This window comes from Mauremys mutica, chromosome 24 (assembly GCF_020497125.1).
Source record: "Mauremys mutica isolate MM-2020 ecotype Southern chromosome 24, ASM2049712v1, whole genome shotgun sequence".
Lineage (NCBI taxonomy): Eukaryota > Metazoa > Chordata > Testudines > Geoemydidae > Mauremys > Mauremys mutica.
In genome coordinates, this window is record NC_059095.1 from 5,466,648 (window position 1) to 5,484,866 (window position 18,219).

General features: G+C 55.3%; 3 protein-coding genes across 4 annotated transcripts in view; 1 reads left to right on the forward strand and 2 right to left on the reverse strand.

Moving 5' to 3' along the window:
- LOC123355942 (mast cell protease 1A-like) lies at positions 1-5,523 on the reverse strand. The gene is made up of 5 exons (XM_044998820.1): positions 5,381-5,523; positions 4,548-4,704; positions 3,988-4,123; positions 2,217-2,483; positions 1-1,091 (listed from the first exon to the last, which is right to left on the reverse strand). Exons 1-5 carry the CDS (start codon positions 5,436-5,438, stop codon positions 942-944), a joined length of 768 nt encoding a protein of 255 aa, XP_044854755.1. The 5' UTR covers positions 5,439-5,523; the 3' UTR covers positions 1-941.
- PLPPR3 (phospholipid phosphatase related 3) overlaps positions 960-18,219 on the forward strand; it is a 33,537-nt gene continuing 16,277 nt past the window's right edge. For both annotated transcript variants that reach the window (XM_044998809.1, XM_044998810.1), the window contains exons 1-2: positions 960-1,185; positions 3,215-3,311. The gene's annotated coding sequence lies outside the window, so the exon portion shown is untranslated. The remainder of the gene's footprint in view (positions 1,186-3,214; positions 3,312-18,219) is intronic.
- LOC123355943 (complement factor D-like) lies at positions 8,295-15,450 on the reverse strand. The gene is made up of 5 exons (XM_044998821.1): positions 15,307-15,450; positions 13,049-13,205; positions 12,147-12,291; positions 11,048-11,305; positions 8,295-9,007 (listed from the first exon to the last, which is right to left on the reverse strand). Exons 1-5 carry the CDS (start codon positions 15,362-15,364, stop codon positions 8,852-8,854), a joined length of 774 nt encoding a protein of 257 aa, XP_044854756.1. The 5' UTR covers positions 15,365-15,450; the 3' UTR covers positions 8,295-8,851.

Below are 18,219 nucleotides of genomic sequence, written 5' to 3' on the forward strand. Positions count from 1 at the left end.
CCAGGTATGAAGCAGATTTATTAGGATCAGACAAAAAGCATTTTTCACTCTGAAAAGCAAAAGGCCTCATAGTATCAAAATAGCAGCAGGGTATTATTTATTGTGTGTATTTCTGGTAGGGCCTAGCAGCTTCCAAAATGAATCAGGGCTTCTTGGTGCCAGGTGCTGTACAAACAGAGAGAGATGGTACCTGCCCCAAAGAACTTACGAGCTATATAAGACAAGAAACAGCAGGTGGGTGGAACAAACTATGGGCAAAGGAAATGAGATCCTGCGTTTGCATGGGCCAAATGAAGGAGAGAAGAATTCAGAGCTCTTTCTAGCCGTTGCAACGTGGGTCAGGCAACGGCCAGTTCTGGTAGCATCAGTGGGCAGGCTGAGATTGAGATTGGGCTATGGACACACAATCATCCTCGGGTGTTGTCACTGGGGACTGAACCCCTGATCTCTAGTGCTAAAGGCAGAGTGTCTACTGCTTGAGCTAAAGGAGTAACCCTGCTAGCTATAGTAGGCTCTTATCCCCAGTGGGGCAGCCACTAACTCACACTGATCGCTGTCACCACTGAATTAAACAGAGAACAAATGGATTACTCTCCCAGACTGGATTATCTAGATGTAAAAATCTCTCTTCCCCATTTAATCCTTTCACTGCCTTTAGGACAGGCCTGGGTCCCCAGCAGCGTTATCCTGTGCACCATCAGAGCCCACCAGACCCAGCTGGGGTGAGCCCCTGCTGTTCTGCTCAGCAGTGAAGTGGTTAAAGCAAGCACGTGCTCGGCTTGTGTTTTTCTTAATAGAGTCAGGTGCGGATGGGGTTCTGAGCTGCACTTGGGGGAGCAGGGTGAGAGAGCCATTCCTGGTGGGGGTGCTGGGGCAGGATTTACAGAAGGGAGATGTTGCTCGATGGGAAGGATGGGTGTTGAGCAGCCCCCCCGGATCCTTTAACTGGCCGACTTGATGACTTTGTTGATCCACGGCAGGTATCTGGAGATCTGGGTATAAACCGTCGGGGTCTTGCCACATTCCTTGCTGCCGAAGGAGACCACGCCTTCAGCCACGCCATTGCAAACCAGCGGCCCGCCCGAGTCGCCCTGCAGACGTGACACAGGAGAGCCAGGTCGCATGTTAACAGCACAGGAACCATGGAAGCCTGATCTGACTCATGTCTCAGGGCAACTACCTAAGGTACTTCTATGGCCCCGTTATCACAGTATCTGAGCACCTCGCTATCTCTCCGCCTCTACCCCTTCTGCCCCTCTGCGAGGCGGGGCAGTGCTATTGTCCTCAGGTTATGGAGGAGGAACTGAGGCCCCGAGAGAGCAAGGCCCAGATCCTCAAAGGCAGGTACCTAAATCCTCTGGGAGTCAGGTGCCTAAATCCCTTTGATCTGGACCTAAGTGACTTAACCATGGGCACACAGGAAGCCTGCAAAGGAGCAGTCCCATGTTCCAAACTAGCACCCTGACCTCTAGGCACCCCCACCTCTCGCCGCATCACCCCTTGAACTCAGTGGGCCAGCCGTTCCCTCGCCCTGCCTCTCGCGCAGTCACTTGCACCAGGGCAAAGAGGGGGTGAGAGGCTGACGAATCAGACCAGCAGCGTTTTACGCTCGCTGAAGGAAGCCTGCAGTCCAATGAGCCTGGCAGCCGAATCTGGATCTTAATGACGAATGTGGGAATTACCACACTGGATCAGACCAGAGCTCCAGGATCTGTCCTCCTACAGTGCCGGCTGTTTATAGGTTTAAGAAGCTGCGAAAACCCCAGGAGAAGGTTGTTATGAGATAATGGGCCCCCAGGGAGCCTTTCTTCCTGACCTCTTATAGTTAGCGGTTGGATCATGCCCTGAAACATGCAAATTTATATCCCTCCACCCCTGCCCCCAAATCCATATTATCATAACTCTGGATATTCCTATTATCCACAGAAACATCCAGTCCTTTTATGAAACCTGCTACGCTCTTGAGGCTATCCTGTGGCAATGAGTTCCACAGGCAGATCACCTACAGTCTGCCTGTAGCCCAGCCTGGTCTAAACCACTCAGGAAACGGACTGCTGATTGCACTACAGTAAGGGGCCAATCGGTTACCCAGGATGCCCCATTGGGAAGAAATCCCCCAGGGTTTCTGGGGTAACTGTGGCCCTGGTAACTGTGTCCTTGGAGCCTGTCTGCTACTCATCAGGCCTCTCCTCAGTGAGCAAGAAAAAAGAAGGTACCTGGCAGGCGTTGTGCTCCTTGTTCCCAGCACAGATCATATTCCTGGTGATTTTCCGTGTGTGGAGTGATGCGCAAGACTTCCTACGAACCAGGGTGACGTTCACCTCCTGCAGAACCTGGCTGTGCATCCCTGATGCATCCCTATCGCCGTTCCTGGTGCGTCCCCAGCCGGCGGTGCTGCAGGCAGCCGTGCAGGGGATCTCCCTGTCCTGCTGCGGGAGTTTCACTGGTTGAACCGTGTTATCGTAGGGAACAGGGGTGTTCAGCTGCGGACAGTGGGAGAATGAATTCACAGCACAGGCTTCCTCACTCAGTTGCTTAGCACAGGACCTAATGTCCTTTTTGTTTGTCAGTCAAGGCACAAGGGCTCTGGGAAGCATCTTAGCCTGTCTGCTAAAGGGCCTGTGATGGGCCAGCGTTTTGGGTTTGGTGGAGAGACCCTAGACTCGGATTTCAGGTAGTTTGGGCCTTTGGCTGGAAATACACATTTCGGCCACCTCTGCTTTAAATACACAGTGGCTGCCTTTGATGGAGCCTGGTGCCCTCTAGAGGAAAAGTCAGGCATTTTTATCTGTCGGAAAGTAGAGCCAAGAGTTTAAAAAACTTGGGAGTCCGAATCCCTATATTTTAGGCACCTAAAAAAGAGAACTGGTGTTTAAAAGTGCTGAACACCCAGCAGCTCTCAGGGACTTCGGTGCTTTTGAGAATAATTTCAGCCTCTTTTTCCTCTCCCCGCCTTTGCCTGTTTAGACTGTGAGGGCTTCCAGCAGGGTCTGTCTCTTAATCTCTGTCTGTGCAGAGCCGAGCACAGGGGCTCTCAGTTCAGATACCAAGGCACTGATGTAATACAATCTAAAATATAATCTCCCCGTTTTTAAAACCGTGGCAGAAAGAACCGTGAAGCCAAAGGCTTTTCTAGCCTGGATTGTCAGCGAATCTATTTTTTTATGTATCTGTGTGTTTCTTAGCTTGACATGGGATCCCCTCCCTTTCGCAGGGAGCCCGTCAAATGCAGGTTATAAAGCAGCGTTGCAAGGCGATAGCCGACAAAGATCACGCCGTCAGCGACACCAGAGCATCCTGAGACTGAAAAGGTACGTGCAAGTGGGACATACACAGCAGGGCAGATGTTGAGCCCCCTTGTGCTCATTCCCAGCATCAGAAATAGCACGTCCGCAAAGAACCGATTAAATGATTTGCACCAGCCCCTTTGAACCGGGGTGATGTTCCCCTCCCAGCGACTCGGGAGGGCAGTCAAATAACCTAGAAACCGTGGTCCAGGTTCCACCCTTGGCCTGCAACGCCCGCGGTCATTTACACCAGTGCAAAGAGCTACGATTCCGTAGTGCTTTGCGCAGGTGCCGATGCCTGCAGCAGGTGCAGGGCAGTGGAGAGTCAAGCCCTGGAGATGTTAAGTAGCCAGGCAAATTGTCCCATTGGGCAATTCCAGGAGAGACTCCCCCCGGTCTCTCGGTTCATCATTTTTGCTACGTGCTCCTCTGTCCATGGAGCGTAAACTCGTCAGCCCTGGAATATTAGCCATTGCCAAAGAACTAGGACATCCCAGCAGCAGGAGAAGCCTGACTATCAAATAAAACTCAATTACTATAGCACAGGCTTTTCCTTCTTTCTTTCTCTTTCTCTCTTTCTCTCTCTCTGATGTGGATTTGGAGTGATCCCTACACTCCCCAGCTTTCAGCCCTTGTGTTTAACTGTGATGATGACCCTGGGCTCCCTGGGATTGGGTGAGAACTGGGAGGAGGTACTTACTTGGACCAGCATGATGTCATTTTCCAAGGTGGTGGAGTCGTAATCAGGGTGCGGGTAAAACTTTGCGATGTCCCATATGTGGTTGGACCTCTCGCTCAGCAGCTCGACTCCCAGCACAATCAGGACTCGCATGTTTCTGTGAGAAGCAACATTCCTGTGAACAGAGCCATCACCGGCAACCCAGACCCCGCGCACTGTCCTTGAGACAGGCAGCGTGGTTCCGTGGCTAAAGCAGCAGGGCTTAGAAACAGGAGACCAGGGTTCTCAGCCTGTCTGCTACTGACCGGCTGGGTGAGCCCGTCAGTAAGTCACTTTTCCTCCCTGTGCCTCAGTTTCCTCTTTTGAGAAGCTATGACTGACTAGTGCAGTGTAAGAGCCTGGGGAGAGAGACGCCTGCTAGAAGCTACGAATCCTGGCTGTGCAGTGTATGGAGGAAGAGGGGACGCACTGGGGCTAGTTCTTCCTTTATGTGCAGCCCACGGTGCAGGGTGGGTTTATGCCTCCAGCTCTCCAGGAGCCTATTTCCCAGGAGCTTTCAGCTGAATGATCAAGGCACCCACCTGGAGCTCCTGCAATGGGCTGCGGTCATCACCCACTCTGGCTGGATCAGGAACCCATCACACAGGATTTCCTTATAATCGCTTTCCAGGATGGCCATGTAGGGCCTGGAGTGATTCTGCACTCTGCGTCCCCCGAGGATCAGAGCATCCTGCTTGCCTGCCAAAGGGGAGAAAACGGAGTTTATCTGCTGTCACCTGGCAGAGCACAGAGAGAGCGGACGTTAGGATTCGCACTGTCCGCTGGTCTGAGCGTATCTGCCCTGCTCCGGGACAGCAGCTGGGACAGCCGAGCAGCGAGAGGGTCAGGTTCAACCCCAGCAAAGTGGTGCAACCCAGGGCAAAATTTGACCTGCATGTAAAATCGTCAGAGCGGCTGCCATTCCGGCCAGCCGTGCATCCATGCAGGACCTGGCTAAGGGGAGTCCAGCGTTCACCAGGCTCTAGAAACCAGAGACTGGTGGGGTGAGTGGTGGAAACAGACATGCGCCCGACAGCTGGTGAGTCGGATGCAGGAAGACCTGGAGGGAGTGGAAGATGGTGCTCCCAGCGTCGCAGGGAGTTTACACATCTCTACCCCTGCACGTGGCTCCTGTGATCTCTAAGGCCAGAAGACATGATGTCGAATACTGCTCCCCCGCATATGCCCACTGCCTCTCAGCTGTATCCCATGTTAGAAGAGTGGCTGGATCTGACTGCAGCAGTAGCCAAAGCCTGTGCAAAGTGCAATGCCAGGTGAGGGAGTGAGCAGGTGGGGTTTGCTATGACACAGCTCCATGGCTAGTGCAGATCCCGCCAGAGAAACAAGAGCGGGCCCAGGTGTGCGATTCACTTACCTGCATGGCAGGAACACGCCAGCAGCAGCCCCAGCAGGACAATGCAGGATCTCTCCATCTCTTGTGTCCTCGAAGCGTGACTGGGCTGAAATAAAAACGCAGCCGGGCTCTTATGCCTTTGAAGGGAGCAGCAAATTGCTTGGATCAGCATGAAGGTGCTTTCTCTGCAAAACGGAAACCACAGAGCCACAGAGAGTAGAACCTGCTCAGAGGAGACGCGAGAGAAGGCGGGTGAGGCCAAGTCTAACAGCAGAGTCCATGCTCCATCGTGCTGAGCGCCCGTCCCAGCTGCAAGGACTTGGGAAAACAGAGCCCCCAAGGTGCATTCCCCTCAGGAATGAGTTTGCAGGGTCTCAGCTCACTTCCTTATGTACAAGTCAAACCAAGGCAGATGCTGGGGCCTGATCATCTTCCTGCAGGTTTGGGCGGGAAGAGGAGCAGAGGTGGAGAGCAGCACGTCTGTTGGACTGTGCAGTGTAGCGGAATTGGGTGATTTCCCTTTAAGTAGTTTGGGAGCTCTCGAGTGGTGCTCGCTGGGCTCTAGAGCCCAGCCAGAGCAACAGCGTGTGTGTGTGTGCGTGTAACGAGGCCTTGCATGTTGTATGTTGTTAGTAATATGGTAATTTGGCTACTGTGCCAGTGGTTTCTTTGTGCTGTCACTGTTGTGTAAAGGGCAAAGTACACAACAGCCTGTGTTGAGAGGGTGTCATGCAACATCCAATAAGCAGCCTTGATCCCTGGTGAGCCGGAGGCCCCCAAGCACTGGACTGCTGTTGACTCCAGAGCCCTGATCGCTGCTCTCCTGCGGCTCGTTCTGCACCTCTGCTGCGACTGAGCGGGCTGCATCGGGAATGCACGGCAGTCGGGCTTTGCCCTGGAGGCCGCTGGGAGGGGCAGCTGGTGAGATGGAGATTTGTTTATGTAACTGTCCAGCTCCCAGTTCAGAGCCATCGGACCCCCTGGATGCCCCCCGCATCTCACAGTGTGTAACTCAGACATGGATCTGCCTTGGTCTGGGGAAGCAAAGTTTGGGAGATGTTTGCAGTTTTTTAAGTCATCCAGCATCCATGCTAGTTCCTCACCTTGCCATCTCCAGAGGCATCAAAGCCCCCAGGGAGAACCCACAACTGGGCACGACTGTTTCCCAACGAACCTGGCACCGTTTGTGGCTGGGGTTTTATTTTGCTCGGTTGAACTTTGCCATCAGTTTGAAAGTTTCCCCCTCCCTGGCAGATACTACAAACCAGCATGGCTCAACTGGGATTCCCATCCCGCTCCCATGCCAGACCACCACAGACCCCCAGTTCGCCAGGTTCTCATTTCTTTGAACGGCAGCTGGCATTAGAACTGGCACAATGAGCCTGTGGAACTTATGGCCACAGGATACCAATGAGCTCAAGAACTATGGAGATATAAACCCCCCTGCTTCAAGGGGTAAACCAACCTCTAACTGATGGCAACTAGAAAAGATGACTTCCTAACTTCCTACTGTATAGATCTTACACCTTCCTCTGAAGCAGCCAGTGCTGGCCACTGGTCAGAAATAGGATGGTGGACCTTGGTTCTGATCCAGTCTGGTGATTCCCATCTGTCTATGCAGCCTTCCCTTCAGACAAGGAGACTCCCCATGAGCATTGAAGCCAAATTCATCCCTGGTGTAGCTGCCTGGATGTCAATGAAGCTACACTAGGGATGAATGAGACCTTCAGAGGGTTGGGAGATAGGCTGGGAGAGATCAGTAGATGTCCTCAGCAGGAAAAGTGCTCCAGACTGGAAGCCCATTGAGACAGGAACCGTGTCTTCCACATAGTGTCAAGGACCAAGCGTTTCTTGGCACCATCTACCCAATACTCATCAGTACAATAGTAGCAACCAGAGGGATGGCGAGGGGAGAGTCTTTCTTTGGCCTCTCGGTTCTGATCCAGCCTAGGTGACGCCTGGAAGGTGTGATGAGTTTGATGAGTCTCCCCCCTGGCCCCAGTGGAAAAAGTGCCTGCTCCAAACCCTCCCCCCTAGCCAGCAGCTATTGGCCTGCCCGGAAACAGCTCCCCTCTCATCCCTCTGGTGCTACGTGCGGGATTCTCACCCCGCCGCCGCCTGTGTGGTGGGCAGACGCCTTCAACCCCGAGGGCTGTTGCGCCAGCACTGAATAAATCAGCACCTCCCGTCACGGGGTGCACTGGCCCTTTAAGGGGAGTTGCACTCAGCCCCACCAGTGCCTAGGGATCTGCCTCCCAGCTGATGGGTTGGGGTAGGTGAGCATGGCGGAGAGCCGCAGGGAGGCCAGAGGGCAAGGACAGCAGCCCCCGCCTCGGAAGGGAATTACGAGGCCTGCGGGAGGGATGGCTCCTGAAGCAAGGAGCCTGGGCAGGCTGGCAAGGAAGGGAATTGAGACTTGTGCTTGCTCGGGGTCCAGGCTGGGCCATCCAGGGAGGGAGGGAGGAATCAGTGCCCTCCCCGCAGCTGTCTCCTCTTGCCCTGTGCAAATGAACCCGTGAGCCGGGCCAGGACTGGAAGGGGAACTGGAGCTCGGTGGAGGCGGCGCGTGGTGTGGCCCCTGTTGATCGGCGTGAGGTTGCTGGACGTCTGCCTTGTTTGGCTGACCTTTTGTTTACCCCGCCTCTCCCACAGTGTGTGTGTGTGGGGGGGGGTTGCGGAGGGGAGGGAATGGACTCTGGTTTGGCCAGAGGGCTAAATCACGGCGCCGCGTGAGAATCTCAAATCCAAGAGCAGGAGAGTGAAGTGCCACCAGAACGTGAGACAGTGAGTGGCCCATGTGGGGAAACTGAGGAAGCGCCACGTCTGATGTGGGATGAGGAAAGATCCTGTTACACTTTCCCCTCCCCCTGGACCCCCCCAATTTGACCCCCAGTGTGTCACATCTGTGCAACCCAACGACTCTGGTGACCCACAGTTACAATCAGTTCCCTTTTATTGCAATACTTGTGCTCACTGCTAACAGCCACAGCGGGTCAGGTTTGCACCGGAGCTGGCTTGCGCTGGGGAGGGCAGAGTTGAGAAGATGCCACCTGAAATCCTGCCTTGGGCCCCATCCTGTAGGGTGAAAACCTCTTTCCCTTCCCACCCCCTTGCAAACCGCCCCTTTGGCAGGCCAGACATGTCTCTTTGGAGACAGGAGAACTGGGCCGGGTGGTTTCCAGGAGCAGCCGTTGTGTTGGGTGGAAGAAGCCAGTCGTCCGGGAGGCTCAGGGTGTCTCCTCCCCTCTCCAGGATGCTGCTTGCGGGGAAGTGCTGCACTGAGCTTATCTGATTGCAAGGGGAGCTGAAAGCAGGGGTGGGGCAGCACTATAGGCCCCTGATGTCCGGTTACAGTGACGTTTGCAGTGTCTGAGTGCTCTCTGCCATGCTAGCCGCTAGCCCTGCCCTTGGGAAATAGCGTGGAGTCTGCTGTGTGCTCCTGCGGGGGCCAGGCAGCCGGTCCCTTCCAATCCAGGGCCGACCCGTCCGCCTTCAGTTAGCTGAAGCCATGACTCTCTCGATCCAGTCGACGTAGGGGGGGATCCGGGTGTAGATTCCGGGCTTCTTGAAGTTCCCACAGACCCGAGAGCCAGCAGCCACCACCCCTTCGGCGATCCCATTGCAAACGAGCGGCCCGCCGGAATCCCCCTGGAGAATCAAGGCACAGGATCAGCCTCGGGGTGGAGGTCAGTTTGCCACATGCCCCGGGTGCCACTGTGCCTCTTCCGCCCCCTTCTGGGCCAGCTCAGCAGCCAGTGGCTATGCTGGGAGCCAGGCTGTCTGCCAGCCTTCCTCTCCCATCAGCCCCACGCTGGGCGTGGCTACCCATCACCGCCCTTCCCGGGCTAGAAGAGCGTCCCCCCCCTTGCCCAAGATGGTGGGGGGAAGTTTGCCCTGTGTCGCCGCGTTATTTGTATTGCATCAAATAAGACAATATTTGATAAAAGAAGCTCCAGCTGAGATCAGGTGCCAGGTGCTGCACAGACCGGAAGCATGGCACACCCCACCCCGAGGAACCCACAGGCTACAGAGACAAGGGACAGGAGGGGACCTGGAGACACAGAAGAGCAGAGTGGTCGGCCCAGGCACACACAGTAGAGACAGGAATAGGTCCCAAAAGGAGATGGGATGTCAGGAATATCCCAGTTTAATAGGTCATCATTAATTATGCTAAACCTCAGGCCTTGAACTCATCCCTACCTATTAGATCAGGATGAGACTGAGGGGAGCGGGAACAGATTGTCCCACATTCGCCTGTGGTGGAGTTCTTGCATGTTCCCCCGAAGCAACTGGTTCTGGCCCCTCTTGTCTACCGGGCTAGATGGACCTGGCAAGTCCTTTGTTCCTAACTAGGATTTTCGGTTCCCAGTTCCACTCCCTCTCCACTAGGCCGTGTGGTCTCTTGAGCCATAACACAGCGCTTGGATCGAACCACGGTTACTACCTCCCCACCCTTCCACCTCGCCGAATGGTTCGATTCCTTTTGAACAGAAAACAAGTTACGTGGGGTTAAAAAATAACCAAACTCCCCGCTCCAAGGTAGCAAGAGATGTGTAACTCGCACCGCAGCTGCCTGCCGGGTCGCTTCCTGGAAGATAAGCTAGACGTTTTATTAAGCACCTCTGTGTGTTTGCTCACATGCTGATAATTATCTTGTATTCAGCTTTGCAAAGTGTTCATGGGGGCGGCGGGGTGACTAGGTCAAGATGCTACAATTTGTGCTGCCAATTCCACCTGTGGCAAGTGGGTGTCAAATGCTCTGGAGTGAGGGCGGACGCAGTCGACGCCCATCTTGCATAGGTGTCATTGGCGAGCTGGGACAGAACCTGACTCTAAGGGTTTGGCTACATGTGAAAATTAATCCAGGGTGTGAGTTTAAAGCAGATTAACTCCATGGGTGGATGCGCTTATTCTGGAATGAGAGTCACCTCATTCAGAATCACCTTAATTCACTGGTGCGTTAGTTTAATCCACTGGACTAAGTTAATTCAGAATAAGAGTGTCCACACGTGGAGTTATCAGAAATAGTGTACTCTGTAATAGCTCCTCGTGTGGACAAGCCCTAAAAGCAGGGGGAAGGATCTAGGCTTTTAGTTATTCCCCTTATTCGTGTATCCAGGCGAGGCCGTTTGGTGCAGTGGATTCGGGTGTAACAGCCAGGAGACCGAGGGAGAAATCCTGGTCCCATTTACTTCAGTGGTGGTCTGGCCACTGATTTGCAGTGTGACCAGTGGTAAGTATCTGTGCCTCAGGTTCCTCATCTGTAAAATGGGGCTAATAAGAGAGACCTACCTCCGGGGAGCACTTTGAGATCTATAGGATTGGACATCTGCTCCATACAAACTAGGATTTTGCTTCCTCTCTCTTTCCAACAGCAAGGGGGTGACATTCAGGGCCTGATTCTGCTCTCTTAGACAGGTGCAAGTCAGGCCTGACTCCAGCCTAAGAGGAGAACTAGGCCCCAGAGCTCTGCAGGGAGAGAGCAAAGGACCCAGGACTCCAGAAGTTACCCCTGGGGGCAGGAGGATAGGTAGGCTACCAGAATAATCATACACACACCCGCCTGCACAGATACCCACGCATACACCTGTTCGCACTGATACACGCAAGCACATAGATGCAGCTCTGACCCCCCTCCCCCTCCAGGCAAGAGAACTGAGCCGAGCGATTTCCCCCAGAGATAGATACCGTGCAGGTGTCCTTCTTCTTGGAGTCGGTGCACATCATCTTCTCCGTGATGGTGTTGTCGTGGCGGGTCCTGTGGTTGCAGGTCTCCCGGCTGATCACCGGACGCTCCACCTGCTGCAGTTTGTCAGGCAGCTTCCCGGTGTGGCTCATTTTACCCCAGCCGGCCACCTCGCACACCGTGTCAGTGGGGACATCCCTGTCTTGCCTCTGGAAGGGCAGGATCTTCACATGCTCACTGAGGATCGCTTTCTCCTCTAGCTGATTTAGGAGGCAAAGAGGCAAGGGTCAGTCGGGGTGAGAGAGACAGACTCTGTAGCTGTAACGCTGCCCCTGGCTGGGCGCTGGGCAGGGATTACACCTGGGACCTCTGGATCTTCCAGCAGGAGTCTCTCTACAGCTTGAGCTAAAAGGAGCAGGAGGCGACTCAAACCTGTACCGGGTGTGGCCACTAGAGGGGGACAGAGCTGTGCTGCGTTAGCACAGGGTACGTGGCGATCACCTGGGAAATACCCCAACTGATGGTGACGGGACACAGGCGCCAACTTTCATTTTTCCAGGTGGGTGCTCCACCCCCGCTCTGCCCCGAGGCCCTGCCCCCACTCAAGGCCCCACCCTTGCTCCATCTCTTCCTGCCCCCGCTCAGCCCCCTTCCAGTGCCTCCCAGCGGATTGGCGGGTGGCTGATGAGCACCCACTATTTTTTTTCCCCTGTGGGAGCTCCAGCCCCGGAGCACCCACGGAGTCGGTGCCAATGTGACTGAAGTCCCTGCTGCAGCCGTGTGATCGCAGCTGCTTTGTGGGGAGGGTTCTCCCTCCGCTGGTGGATAAAATGGGCTCTATCCTTGCCGGTGCCTTGGGCTTCATCCTTCTCTCCCTTGCACTGGGGTGAATCAGGTGAGCCCAGCCAGGGATGTCCGTGGGGTATCAGGCCTGTTGGATCTCAGCTGTGAAATCAACAGGAGTTCGGTGCCTTTGAGGAGCTGGGCCTGGCCCGAAGCCCACGGGAGTCAGTAGGAGTTTTTTCCCCCCATTGACTCCAGTGGGGTCTGGGAGGCGCCGTGCCTGCAGCGGGGGATGGTGCCTGTGTGGGTCGTGCCCACCTGGAGGAGAAGGAGGTCGTCGTCGTAGGTCTCCGTGCTGCTGCCAGGGTGGCCGATCTCCGCGCGCACCCCATAAAGGCGCTTGTGGGGTTCTGGCTGCGAGAGAGAGTGGGCTCCCAAGAGGACCTGGAACGGCTTGCCGTGCCTGCAGTCGAGATGGAGACGGTAGCGTGAGGCACTCTGCTCACCCCCGGCACTGAGCCGCAAGATCGTTCCGGTCCCTCACGGCTGTACACTTCACCCCGACGTACAGCGATCACCAGTAGTCAACCTCTGCCTTTCCCCAGCCCAGGGGCGGCTCCAGGCACCCACCCTCCAAGCGATGCCTGGAGCGGCAAGCCGTGGGGGGGCTCTGCCGGTCGTCGCTAGGGCGGCAGGCAGGTTGCCTTCGGCGGCTTGCCTGCGGAGAGTCCACTGGTCCCGCGGCTTCGGTGGACCTCCAGCAGGCGTGTCTGCGGGAGGTCTGCCGAAGCCGCGGGACAGCGGGAGGTCCGCCGAAGCCGCGGGACCAGCGGACCCTCCGTGCTTGGGGCGGCAAAATGTCTAGAGCCGCCCCTGCCCCAGCCATAGAGAGTCAACCCAGACTCTCCTGCCTGTGGGCCCAGCCCTGGTGAGGAAGGAACATGTGCTCCTTGGGTGACAGGGGAATCCAGCCTCAGTGCTTGCTGGGCCTCAGGCTTTCCCTCCATAGTGACCCGCAAACAACCCTGGAGCCATTGAAATCAACGACAAACCCCCACTGACTGCGATGGGAGCAAGATCTGGCCTATGCTCTTCACTCCAGAGTATCCGCTGAAATAACTACTGGGGTCTGTGTTAGAACCAGCTGGCCCCAGCCCCCGCGCCCCCTTTCTCTCCAGCACTGCGCTCCCGCCCCATCAGACGCAAAGGCCGGTACTCACTTGTCTTCCAGGCAGTGAGCTGCGCTCAGCACCCACTGCTCGGCGATCAGGAACCCGCCGCACACATGCTTCCCATCCACCTGCAGGGAAGCCATGTAGGGTTTCAGGTGGGGAGGAGCTTCATAGCCCCCGAGAATACGGCCCCTGGGGCGACCCACTGGTGGGAGGAGAAACAGAACATTAGCCACTGAACCTGCTCTGCCCAGCTTCCTTTCCTGTGGAGCGTCTCCCCTTAGCGTTAACGGGAGCTGGGGAGCACATCCAGAGCAGGGCATCTAGCTAAGGGACGTATCGGGCCTCATCCCCAGCAGGGTCTGAGCACCTTCTCGTCCAACGGATGAGAGACAAGAATTCTGTTTCGTGGACGGTTTGCGTTCTCCAGTGAGATCTTTAGAGGCCCACCCCAGAGCAGCCAGCTGGGTGGGGCGCTCCCCCGGGGTGTAAGACAGACAGGTTTGAGACCCTCCTCTGCCTGATTCAGTTACAAGGGCGCGTTTGCCTTCAAACACAAGGTGGGAACTGCGGGGCAGGCAGGTTGGACTTCAGCAAGTGCTCGGATGTAACGCATCTGTATCGTCACATACGAGTCTCTCTTGCGATGGGCTGAAATGGGTCCGGGATGAGTCAGCCGGTTTCTATCACCTGCCCCCTGGCTTTTTAAAAACAAACGCGGGGCAGAGCGTGTGTTAACCAGTCAGACTGCCTGTGCAAATAATGGTCAAACATCATTTCGCCCAGGCTCACAGTGCAGCCGGTTAGATTGTGTCTGCAGAGCTCTGCTGGCCGGTTGGACAATCAGAGATTTTTTTTTCCTGGACCTGTGAAAATCTCTCTCCCCTTCAGAAACTTGAAGAAGAAGAAACAATTAAAAAGAAAGCCCCATGTACAAAACGTGAGATGCTTCCAGGTGTTTCGGATGAAGATTTTTCCGCAGCAGTGGATCGGCTGCATGCTTGGGAGAATAGCAGGAGGCCTTAGTCAATATTTACCAATGGCCAGTACCTGCATCCACCATGGGAAAGATCCGCACCTGATTCTAGTGCATGATCCCAGCTCAGCAACCTAGAATAAGATGAACAGTGCCCCCCACCTTCCCCCCCCATCTCAGTCCCTGGTATGGAGGAAACCTCCGCTGTAGATCCATCCAGCAACAGTCACCATGGTATCCTAATCCCAGGGGAGGCCACGTTGCCTAGTGGCTAGCACAATGGACTGGGACTCAGGAGAGGTGAGTTCTGCCACTGATCTGCTGGATGACCGTGCACAAGTCACATCCCAGCTCTGTGCCTCGGTTTCCCCATATGTAAAATGGTGGTCGTGACACTTCCTTTGGAGAGCGCTTTGAGATCCACAGATGAACAATCACTCTGGATTATTATTATTAGCATCATCCTATCTATACCCCAAGATGCTTTTTGGTTTCCAGGGAATTAGGTTCTACTGCAGCAAAAAAATCAGGGCAAGCAAGCGGATTCCACACCCAAACTTTTCTGTTATCAGCTCCACCACCCCCATCTCTCCCCAGACGGGCAGGGCATTTAACCTCCTACCCCCCTCCCCCCAGCCTTCTCACAGTTTTGCACCAGCCAAAATTCGTTTTGTTCTATGCTCCCCTCTGTTTACCTGCATTGTCTCAAACTGCCTCCCCTCTCCACCCTCTGCTCTGTGCAGGAATCCCTGGCTGAGTATCTCTGGCCTCTGCTATGCAGGAGGTCAGATGATTCCTTTTGGCCTGAAAAAAACCCCTGCAGCTGGTGGCCTCTGGGAGTTGTGTCCTGAGAAGCCCAGCCTAGTTTATGGGTTTAGGCGTTTGGGAGACAGAGCCTGATGAAGCTGCGTTGTCTATAGGTTTGAGACAGATTCTGACCCGGATTCACTGTGTGAGCTAGGCCAAAGCATTCCACCTCCATGCCTCAGTTTCCCCGTCACGGGGGTTGTGATGCTGATAAGATTAACTAGAGGGTTGGTAAAGTGCTTTGAGATCCTCAGCTGGAAGGGGCTGGAGAAAGTGGTGCAATGTCCTAGGTTCCCCTAGGCCTGCTGCTGAGGCTACAAAGTTAAATTGCTGCCCCTTTATGTGGCAAGGAAGCACATTACTACGGCACAGACACCTAACTGCTTCACTTATTGGGTCAGTTCTTAGCTAGGCCTGCCTTGCGGTATCCACCTCCCATGCAGTCCCGCGTCTCTGCCATGCCCGGATGAGTCAGAAAAGAGAGCGGGGAGTATGGGAAGGGTCAGAGAACGGACGCACTCACCGCACACTGAGATGCCCAGCAAAACAACCAGAGCTAGGAAGGGCGAAAGGTGACCCATGCCGGCCGCAGACTCCGACAGATCGGTCTCTAAATCAGGGGCTGTGTCTTGTCTTGATATAGGCGGCTCTGCTGGGAGTGAGAGCAGAGACCTCCCTTTTATAACAGAGCTTTGGGGGTGGGGGATGAAGGGGAAAAAAGGAGATTTCCAGGAAAGCCCGAGTTGGGAGGAAATTTGCAACAGCTGTTGAGCGCTCAGCCTGGAATGGCCTTTTGGTTGTAGCGGTGCCAGGGGCTAGCTCATGATTTCTCAACACAAACAGCCCAGGGAGGAAGCAGCCCGTCCCAGCTGCTGAACCTGGCCTCCCTGGAAGGGGATTTCTGCAATGTTTGTTTGCTCTTCAAACACAAAAGGGGCAGGCAGAGTTCATTCCCCAACTGCTCGTGTTTGAAGAGCAAACAATGGAAAAATCCCCTTCCCTGCCCGCCCCGGGTTCTGCAAAATGAATGGGCCATTGAGTGAACTTCCTCCTTAGCAAAGCTCCCTCCAGGATAGGCCAAGTCATTGGAGGAACCGCTGCAACCTGATTCCTCCCTCTGCGCACCTGTGCTGGGGAGGAAGCCAGGACTTTGGTCTCCAGGGCTGCAAGCCAGCACTTTTTTTTTGCCCCTGTTAAATTCAGTGGTGGGGTTACTGCACCCCTCTGATAGCCCTAGACATGGGGCAAGGCCGTGAGACAGAACTTTGGCCAAGCGAAGGGGGATTAGGGGAGGCATTGTCTGAGATCTCAGGGAAGCCGCCCTGTGGCTAGTCGGGTAAGAGCAAAGGTGGCCAAGTGACACTGGTAAATAATCTGCAATGTAACTGGCCAGAAAGAAAAGTAAAGGTCTGGTGTGAGCAGGGGCGGCTCTAGGTTTTTGGCCGCCCCAAGCAGTCATGCCCGGGATGCGCCCCCGAGCCGTGGGAGCAGCGGACCTCCCGCAGGCATGACTGCGGAGGGTCCGCTGGTCGCGCGGCTCGGCTGGACCTCCCGCAGCTGCGGGCGGTTCGCAGGTCCGGCGGCTCCGGTTGAGCTGCCGCAGTCATGCCTGCGGGAGGTCCAGCCGAGCCGCGGGACCAGCGAACCGTCCGCAGTCATGCCATCCAGTCATGCCTGCGGCAGGTCCGTTGCTCCCGGGGCTCCGGTGGACCTCCCGCAGGCATGACTGCGGCAGGTCCGCCGGCCCAGCCTGCCGCCCCCCCGGGAAAGGGCCGCCCCAGGCGGGTGCTTGCCCCGCTGGGCTCTGGAGCCGGCCCTGGGTGTGAGTGAAAGGGAGAAAGTGTGTGTGTGTTCAGAATGTTTGTAACAATACAGACATCGACATCGTGTTTTGGAGAAGGTCACGACTTAGGGCCAGAGTCCCAAAGGGGATTAGGAGCCTAAAATGAAGCTAGGTGCCTAGGCCCGCATCCTCACAGGTGTTTGGGCCCCTGGTGCCCATTGATTTCAATGGAAGTTAGGCACCTAAATACCTTTGACAATCTGGGCTCTAGTAACTTCCAGTGGGAGTTAGGCACCTGTCCTGCTGTAAACCCCACTAGGCACCTATCTGTATCTTTAGGCACTTAAATACCTTGGTAAATCTGGCCTTTACGTGTCCCTCATGGTCGCCCTCGTCGGTATTCCCCAGGGCCGAGTCCGTGTGTGAGTGAGACACAGACTCTCATGACATGGGGTACTCAACTCTAAAATTAAAATCTGAAGATAAAACTGCCCCTGGAGCAAAAGATTTAGAAGCAAACAGAGTAATTTAAAGGATCCTAGCCCAGGGGCAGTGGGTGCTGTCAACAGAGAGGCATCAGAGGTTGTTATAATGGAGCTCCAGTTTTCTTGGGAGCCGGACTGCAGCACCCAAAATGACCTTGGACCAGATGTTTTTTATCACAAGGCAAGTGACCCCTGCTGTACTGGCGCGTCTCGCTGTAGAAGAATGGCCAGCAGAGAGGAATCTGATGTGTCTGGCAGAGATAACGAAGAATGAAATATCCTGCGAGGAAAACGCAGAGGCGCTAAGCCAGAGAGTGGAAGGACGAGCCCCTGCCTGCTGGGGTGATCAGCTGAATGAGTCAATGTTTGCCATCCAGGCTGCAGAGAGGTGTGGCGCAGCCTCCAGGATCAGTTTATCCAAGTTCGGGGTCCAGCACTCCTTGCTCCAGAGGCCTCTGCAGCTGCCTGGGTCAGAGAGTTCAGATGACGTGGAACCACAATGACCCAAGTCAACCAAGAAGAGCGAAGTGGTTCAGCGCTGGTCAGTCCACCCCAGTGGGTAGGGGGCTCGTCTGGGACTGGAGAGACCCAGGTCAAGTCTCCACTTTGTCCTCAGACTCCTAGGTGACCTTGGGCAAGTCACTTAGTCTTTCTGTGCCACAGTTCCCCAAATATAAACCTAGGGAGACTAGCTCTGCTCTACCTCACCGGGAAGTTGTGAGGGCCAGGGAAGTGCTCCAGAGCAGGGGTTCTCAGCCTTTTTCTTCCTGAGCCCCCCTTCCCATGCACCAACACGCTATAAAAACTCCACGGCCCAGCTGTGCCACATCTGGTTTTCTGCATCCAAAAGCCCGGGCTGGAGTTAGGGGGTAGCAAGCAGGGCAGCTGCCTGGTGCCCCATGCCAAAGGCCCCCCGTGAAGCTACATTGCTCAGGCTTTGGCTTCAGCCCTGGCTGGTGGGGCTCAGAGTCCTGGGCCCCAGCGAGTCTAACGCTGGCCCTGCTTGGCAGCCCCCCCTGAAACCGGCTCACAGCCCCCCAGGAGGCCCCAGACCCCTGGTTGAGAACCACTGCTCTAGAGAGAAGGGAAAGGGAGGGCGCCTAGCCTGTTCTGTAGGTTTTCATACCATGCCCATGACCGAAGTATCGGAGCGCCTTCCAGTGGCGCA

Excerpts from the sequence above, each read along its gene's own strand:
- LOC123355942 (XM_044998820.1), bottom strand. The coding sequence starts at position 5,438 with ATGGAGAGATCCTGCATTGTCCTGCTGGGGCTGCTGCTGGCGTGTTCC. Across the intron at positions 4,124-4,547 it reads GCCCATTGCAGGAGCTCCAG|AAACATGCGAGTCCTGATTG; the intron begins GTGGGTGCCTTG and ends TGCTTCTCACAG. Across the intron at positions 2,484-3,987 it reads ATGACATCATGCTGGTCCAA|CTGAACACCCCTGTTCCCTA; the intron begins GTAAGTACCTCC and ends CACTGTCCGCAG.
- LOC123355943 (XM_044998821.1), bottom strand. The coding sequence starts at position 15,364 with ATGGGTCACCTTTCGCCCTTCCTAGCTCTGGTTGTTTTGCTGGGCATC. Across the intron at positions 12,292-13,048 it reads GCTCACTGCCTGGAAGACAA|GCACGGCAAGCCGTTCCAGG; the intron begins GTGAGTACCGGC and ends TCTCGACTGCAG. Across the intron at positions 11,306-12,146 it reads ACGACCTCCTTCTCCTCCAG|CTAGAGGAGAAAGCGATCCT; the intron begins GTGGGCACGACC and ends CTCCTAAATCAG.